The sequence below is a fragment of the Aulostomus chinensis genome, chromosome 22 (assembly GCF_037954235.1).
Source record: "Aulostomus chinensis isolate RoL2024-O1b breed Wild chromosome 22, RoL_Achi_v1.0, whole genome shotgun sequence".
Taxonomy (NCBI): domain Eukaryota; kingdom Metazoa; phylum Chordata; class Actinopteri; order Syngnathiformes; family Aulostomidae; genus Aulostomus; species Aulostomus chinensis.
In genome coordinates, this window is record NC_141341.1 from 14,332,773 (window position 1) to 14,340,121 (window position 7,349).

Here is a 7,349-nt window from a genome sequence, read left to right on the forward strand (position 1 = left end):
TGGATGGATGGATGGACTGTCTTACTCGCTGCAATAGTGTTGAGACATCGCCATTGCACTTAGTTGAGCACTTTGAAAAGAAATTAATCTCCATTCATGTCTGACAGACTCTGTATAAATTTCCAGTGTGGACATGGCTACAGTACCATGACCACTAGACTTTGCGAATACTTTTTAAAGTTGGAATCATCATCGTTTTATATTTCATTAGAGTGCAAGGTTCGGTTGATGGGTTGATGCGACCTGAGTGCGTCACCGCCCACCAACGCCCTCTGCTGGTGGTCTATAGAACTACAGATGTCAAGTGTCAAACAAACGTGTGTTGTTGCCCTTTAATCGGCCATCATAGCTGAATTGGAGAAAGGTCCTTTAGATATGGTAGGCGGCTAGCAACCAGCGGCCTGCAGCGTGGGTAGAGCTGGTCATTAACTTCGCAAACTAATGACTGAAGATAAGTGGCGTTTGATAGGCTGTACGACTGATCATGTGACTGAGTAGGCGTGGCCGTCATTGCTGCGAGGCGGCTGTTGTTGGGTAGAAGGAGCGCGACTTCCTGGCTTTGATCATCTGGCTAATTTATTCCTTTTAATTATTTTAACCATGGTAAGTTAAAAATGATTGTATGTAAAAACGATTTTTTCCGCTCTCATTGTAGCCACAAAAAGGCGCTGAAAGTGAAGATTTTAGTCATTTTCAAGCCGGCGGTAAACTGATAAGGGTTAGCAGAATCGAGCCAAGCTAACTAGCCAGCCTTGCCAGGGATCAGAAAAAGGCGCAGAAGCTTCTTGTTGATAATATTTGTTCCGGCCAAACCGCTGGGTCGCATGTAATGCTAGCCAGGACTAGCCGGCAGCTGTGCTACAGAACTTTGTCCCGTTGTTGTCTGGGTTGCTAGTTAAATCAACCGATGCTTGGAACTTTTTTTCTGGACTTTTTAAAGGTCAAGTTTAACTTTTAAACGGGATGGAAAAAGTCGTTAAAATTTGGAAATTGCCAGCTTCTAGCTTAAATTGCACCAATGGCTAAAGCGAGTACCTCCGAGCCAACAAGAACGTTATTTTCTAGCATGTGGAAGAACCAACCTCTTACAGTTCAAGGGTGTGGGGAGGCTGAACTAAATAGAGTTTCGAAACCATTAGTTACCTCAAAGACATTGTTCTAGAAACAGTCTAAATGTAGGTTATTTGGTTCGAGATGGAAGTACCAATATCATGTGTCAGAAACTAGGAAATGACTCGGGACAGACGTTTTCATGGAGTTGGGGAACTCTGAAGATATCAGGCCAGCTTGGCCACATCTGTGGAATCAGATAACAAAAGACTGTGTAAAGAATTCGAACATTTCCAGGCTTGGGAAGTTTTTTGAAAAAAGAGTTATAAACAGGAAAACGTTGGAAAGGTTCCTGAAATGGTTAAAAAAAAATCTAATTTGGTGAAAGTGCTGGTCGGTTATTTAAGTTATATGTACATTGATCAATTTTGATATTGCCTTATCTTGTTTATTATCTGTGCGTTGTATTGGAGGTTGTATGGTCATGAAAAAATGGGGAAAAAAAGATGTCAATTTCCTGGTAAAAATATGTAAGAGTCATCTTGTCTTCTGAATATTAAGATATTCTTCCACTCCATGGCAAATCAGCCAGTTTCCCCTAATTTCCTTTACTTTTCTCAGGCTAAAGTTAAAGATAAATCTCAGATAGCAAAGTATTTATTTTACTGCAGTGGATTCTGTGCTCTGTATGCAGCGCATATTGACTATTAATGCATGTTTCTTGATGTTTTCTATCAATAGGTTTAATCCTTTGTCATATTTCCTCATGAAATGTTCATGTTTTCTTTGTAGGACATCCACAAGCCAAGGAGCAGCAACCAGTCCTCCCCTTCCTTTAAGTTGTCAAATGGTTACATTCTCCCAGAGGGCAAACTGACACCCAATGCCCTCTTTGTTGGCGGGATTGACATGAAGGTAGAATTACATGTGTTAAGTATTACAGTATGTCATGATGGATCAGAACTTAGTGAATGTAGCTAAACCTTTTTTCTAATAGCTATTTTTCCACGGCAATTCATTACAATTTTAAGGTGGATGAAAATGAAATGAGGGACTTCTTCACAAGATATGGTGCTGTTAAGGAAGTGAAAATTATCAAATACCATGGAGGGATCTGCAAAGGGTGAGTTTATTCTCCGGGCTCTTGTTTTTTTCAGCAGTACTTCAATGTGTAGCCACATCAATAGTGTTTCAGCTCAAGAGTGTAAAAAAACAAAGGAGAAGATGAAACCATTTACGTCCTACTCCACTGCAGTATTGTGACAGTGTAACTATCCTGACTAATTTGAAAGGAGTTGTGCAGTTTAGCTGTACACTTCTGTATGCAAGTTTCATGAAAATGTGTGGGAGGACTTTAAAAACAGCAGCATGCAGGAAGAGGAAGGGATGGAGGACACTGAGTGAAATAGGTGCCCTGTAGCTAGCTAAGATGGACTTAGCTTTGATGTATAGAATCAGGTTAGTTCTACTAAAAGAGTATCATAAAAATGTTAGTCTGTGTGAAACTTTGTGGGTGCGGCCAGTCGTTTGTTTTGGTGTTTCTGAATATTCTTTGACTCGTTTCATAGAATGAGCTAAAGACTCCTTCTTTGTTTTCACATCTGACATTGGAATTTAGCATAAACTGATCCAGTGTAGCTGGCTAAAATCCCCCGATGTGCGACTGATGGAATGCGTGGCACATCTCCAGTGTGCTCCAGGCGAAAGAGTTGGCGTGTTTAAGTCACTGTGTCATCTCTCGTAGGTACGGGTTTGTGTACTTCAATGAAGACGTAAACATTCAGACAATCATTGAAGTAAGTGGAAGCGAGTCAGGGACACTCTTATTTTTATGTGTCATGTTTACACGTGAAAGTAATGTGTTCTCTGATATTTTTTGCCATAGCAACAGATCAGTTTTAAGGGCAGGAAACTCAAGCTGGGCCCCGCCATCATGAAAGAAAGGAGTGCTCGTATGTATTCTATTTCCCAACAGGATCACGTTTCACCTGGATGTTTTGTACCAACATGCATTTCCTCACTTTGGCTTCTGTTTCATTCCTTCCAGGATCCATGCGGCCCCGTCTGGTGTGCCAAGCTCCTTGGATGAGCCCCTCTCAGTATTTCTACTGCACTTGCTGCTCACCCATTGGGGGGGGTGTGGCACAGCCGTCACCCATGGTGAATGGAGGCAGCCCCTACAGTCAGGTAACAGACCCCCACACACACAAGCTAGCAGGGATTTTGCCTCATTTGGCAGGCAGATTGCATTAGTGAAAACAAAGTTGTCAGGTAGGCTCATCAAGGCATGCAGACGGGCTGCGTCCTGTCACACACACAAACACACACACACACACACACACACACACAAACACTCCTTTTCATTTTCTCTGATACACTCTGTAAATGAACCTCACTTTCTCTCAGGGGAAATGGGCTCATTAGCACAGCCGAGAATAGAGGAGCAAGGTGGAGGCCAATCAGTTTACTGTCAGTTTCTTAGAAACAGTGAGAGAGCTGACAATTGCGTCTGAACAGTTGAATTATTTTTGGATCTTTTGCAGCCCTACTCCTATTCCAACTACGGAGGGGTGATTCTGCCTCAGGTTCCAGTAAACTATGCCCCAAGCACGTACACCTACCAGGTGACTGCACGCACACACGCTACCACACAGCAATGAATCAGTCTCCCAGGCGCTGCACATGTGCTCCTGTACAGATGGTGACGGTGGCTCAGCCTGGTTCAGTCCACCTGTTCCACATCCCTCTGCTAGAGGCAATTCTGGTTTCTTTCCCTGTTTGACTGCTGACCCTCTCCCCTCACACACAGTACACCTCACCTCACTGGATGGCGGACCAGAGGACACAACCCGTCAACCAGGTGACTGAATTTTTCAGAATAATAGTAATTAAGTGCAAGTCACTCATGTGAGAGCAAGGGATGAGCATGAGTAAGTGAGAGCTCGGCGCTGTGAAAAAACTAGAGGGGAGCTTTTTGCTCTTTTTTTTTTTTTTTCAGTCTCGTCAAGTATGATCCTGGATCAGTTACCACCAAAAATTACTTTTAGCGCCTTCAAAAGAAAAGCTTTATTCCTGTTGCGGTCCTTTTACGGTTTTGTGAGCGTTGCTCTGAAATATTCTCAGCTTGTTTTCAGTAGCTGAACTACCATCAAGCTCTCCTTTGTACTTGTACATTACATTAATTATACTTGTACATTATGTTTACACAAATTACTCTCCCCGCTCCTCTCTTTACTGACTTAACGTTACCTCTCCTACTGCTTCATGGAATACCCTGGCCTCTGCACTCTAGTTTTCATGATGCTCTTGCGTCAGCGTGTTATACAACCCGCTAAGCCTGCAGGATTAAGGAAAAAGTTGATTTATTTTTGAGGATCGATAAATACTGTGATTAATGTTTACATTTAACGTGTTCCTTTAAAGCGGACTGACACGTCTGGCAGTACCTCTGACGTGTTGACTTGTAGGTACGTGAATGTGCCCAGTGTTTGCGTCCCTGCTCTGAGAGGAGAATATCACTCCTCAGTCAGGTAGCTGACGGTTTGATAGTCGAGGCTGTATCGGCTAAATTAATACTTCTATCACCTAATGCCTTTTTAAAAAAACATTTTTTTTAGTATTTGTTAATTGTGGATTAATTCTTTGTATAAAATGGTGACTGTGATCGTTGTGATTCTCTCGTGCTGCCATGTGTTTAAAGATGAGAGAGAGGATTTATCGTGGAGGAATGGATCCCACCTGGAGTAATCCCTGGGATTACTTGAGCAGGGAAAAGATTACTCATTCCCATCCCAGGAAGAGCCCGTGGATACCAGTGGGCTCGCATTGTGTGCTCTTTGGGTCATTTTAATATCTCTGATGTAATGATACATTTTTGTGATTTTTATTGGGTTGCCCACATTTTTAAAACTTCTTTTGCTGAGAGGATGAACAAGTAACCAACAACCTCCCGGCCTGGCTTCCTGTCTGTGAGACTATAATGACAGTTCAAAAAGTCCTCTAATATGTGAGTCTATGTGTAATAACAACCAGTGTCACTAGATGGCAGTATTACTTCCCAACATAATATTTGTCCATGTAATCAACAATGAATTCTTCTGTTCCTCCGGTGTACAAAGTTGTTTTTGTGGTACTTTATTATCTCTGCATGCTCATTTAGTCCTGTTAATCTGTGTCTGCAGAGCTTTGTGGACTGTGGAGTCCAGACCATGCTGACGGTGCTGTAGTTCAAAGCTGCTGTGGTCCATTGACCAGGTACCACACTTTGATCAGGGGTTTTATTGCCTCCATTTACCCGTCAATAACAACAGCTGCTTCACCAGTTAGTGTGGGACGAGGTTAATCAGCCCGCTCATTTATTGGATTAAAACCTAGAGTAGTCCTGGTTCGCATGAGCCATCATCTTTGTTGTCTCCACTCACTCAGCAGGAGGATCTCTCCCTGCCTTCTTTATATTCGTTCCCACCAAGAAACAGTTTACAAGAATTAGCATTTAATTGATGTGTGCTGTTTTTCCTCTACATCTCAGCGTATTGATTGGACCTCTCAGAACCAGTCTTCATTAGTGATTTGATGTTCTGTCTCCTGCTCTCTCGGATGCAGGCCACAGTGAGTGAACATGCAGACTGGATGACAGACATCTTGGTGTCTGGAGCCTCCCATACTCCTCCTCTCCTCCTCCTCCTCCTCTCCTCCCTTCCCTCAGCTATGCAGGAGCTGTCCTCATCACCAGTACTGGTCTGATCACAGTCACGTTGACCAGTACTTATCCTTTAATTACCAACAAGAAAATGGAAGAGACTTTTAACCTCAGTTCACCTTTTGTGCTTATTTATTTTTTTATTTTTTTGGAATTATTTTAAACGTGCTTGTTTGAGGCTTCTGTCGCCTTGTCGAGGGCTCTCTGTACAAAAAAATAAGCTACATTTATTTATGTTGTAACAATGTCTTTCACAGAAATCTGCTTTTTTGGTGGGTTGGTTTTGTTTATCTCAGCATTTGAGTCCAACATCCAACTATCACCCTCAGAAAAATGCATGTAGTGGTACTTGGTCATTTCATTAATTTCCCAGCGATTTCATTTATTTTTCTTGTTTTATGTCACAAGGCAGTTTATGAGGAGCAATTTCTGGACACTGAATTCTCCTGTCAGGATCAGACTGCAGCCTTGTAGCAGCACATAAATCATCTGTGTGTTGCAGTCCTTAACTGTCCCATTCTGTTTCTCCACTGTTACCGGACAGATTTCACACTCGAGGATAATAACGGCATCAATTTTTTTTCCCTTTTTTTTTCTCCCCCCACCCCTCCATGAATCAACTTTATATTCAGAACGCAAAACGGTTTTAATCCACTTTGAAAATGAAGGAAATGATTTCAACAAATTATTCCATCTTTGGGGAGGAATGTAAATGGTTCACTTTGGGTTTTTGTTTTTTGTTTTTTTTTTTTGTCAGCTTTTATCGAGTTGCTGGTGATCTTTCACGAAACGTTTTATGACATCACATTAGCGGGTGCACCATTTGTCTTGAGTTTAAACTTTTATACGCATTTTTGTGATTGGAGATGCACATTGGGTGAAGAGTGTCGGTCAGAGACTTGGTTTGTTGTTGCTGTTTAATATTGACATTTATTTGGGCCTCCGGTGTGCAGGAAATTGACTGGTTTAAAAAGAAAATAATTTGTTTTTGTTCAGAGAGCCTGAGCACTGCACTGTGAATTTAGGGCCACTGTTCATCTGGGTTTGAATATTCATGTTTGGAAGTATTAAAAGTTTAATTGTGTTATCAGTCGTGCTTGTGAAGGATTCGAGTTGGCTTCATTTAAAGGGCACATCCACTGCTCCCAGTACCTCCTCTGGTTCCCAGTCTGGCTGGTTTAGTCTTCCCTGGCAACAAGCCTCATCATCTTTAGGGCGTTATGTTTTTGTCACAGTCTGGTGGTGTGACTGGTGGGCTCCCCAGGGTGCCCTGTCCAGCCCATGGCCACCCACAGGCCCCACCTACCCCCCAGTCAGACGTTTCTGAATTATGGATTAGTCTGGATAGCTGCTTATGAAATATGAATTTCGCTAAGTGGAGAAACACAACACCTCCAGCTAGTCTTGATAACCTTGTTCAGAGACAGAAGAGTGCTTGTACTTGACTACTGGGAGCAAAACATCTGGAAACAGCACTGTAAGTATCAGCCTTCAGCTAATACCAGTTCTCCTCCATGATATGATGGATTCATCTCCATAAACTACTTGTTCAAGTGTCCAACGTGGAGCAGCCAGTGAGGGTGATGAGAGTAACCCGCCT

General features: G+C 42.4%; 1 protein-coding gene across 1 annotated transcript; it reads left to right on the plus strand.

Moving 5' to 3' along the window:
• The first annotated feature begins 456 nt into the window (after nucleotides 1-456).
• Nucleotides 457-6,836, plus strand: dazl (deleted in azoospermia-like). The gene is made up of 10 exons (XM_086192827.1): nucleotides 457-603; nucleotides 1,843-1,965; nucleotides 2,082-2,173; nucleotides 2,795-2,846; nucleotides 2,936-3,002; nucleotides 3,098-3,237; nucleotides 3,594-3,674; nucleotides 3,860-3,910; nucleotides 5,232-5,304; nucleotides 5,653-6,836. The coding sequence occupies exons 1-9, from the start codon at nucleotides 601-603 to the stop codon at nucleotides 5,274-5,276; spliced, it is 654 nt and encodes a 217-aa protein (XP_086048953.1). The 5' UTR covers nucleotides 457-600; the 3' UTR covers nucleotides 5,277-5,304; nucleotides 5,653-6,836.
• Nucleotides 6,837-7,349: the final 513 nt, after the last annotated feature.

Bases quoted from the DNA above. Each gene is read 5' to 3' on its own strand.
- dazl (XM_086192827.1), top strand. The intron at 1,966-2,081 runs GTAGAATTACAT...TACAATTTTAAG, and splicing joins TTGGCGGGATTGACATGAAG to GTGGATGAAAATGAAATGAG. The intron at 2,847-2,935 runs GTAAGTGGAAGC...TTTTTGCCATAG, and splicing joins ACATTCAGACAATCATTGAA to CAACAGATCAGTTTTAAGGG.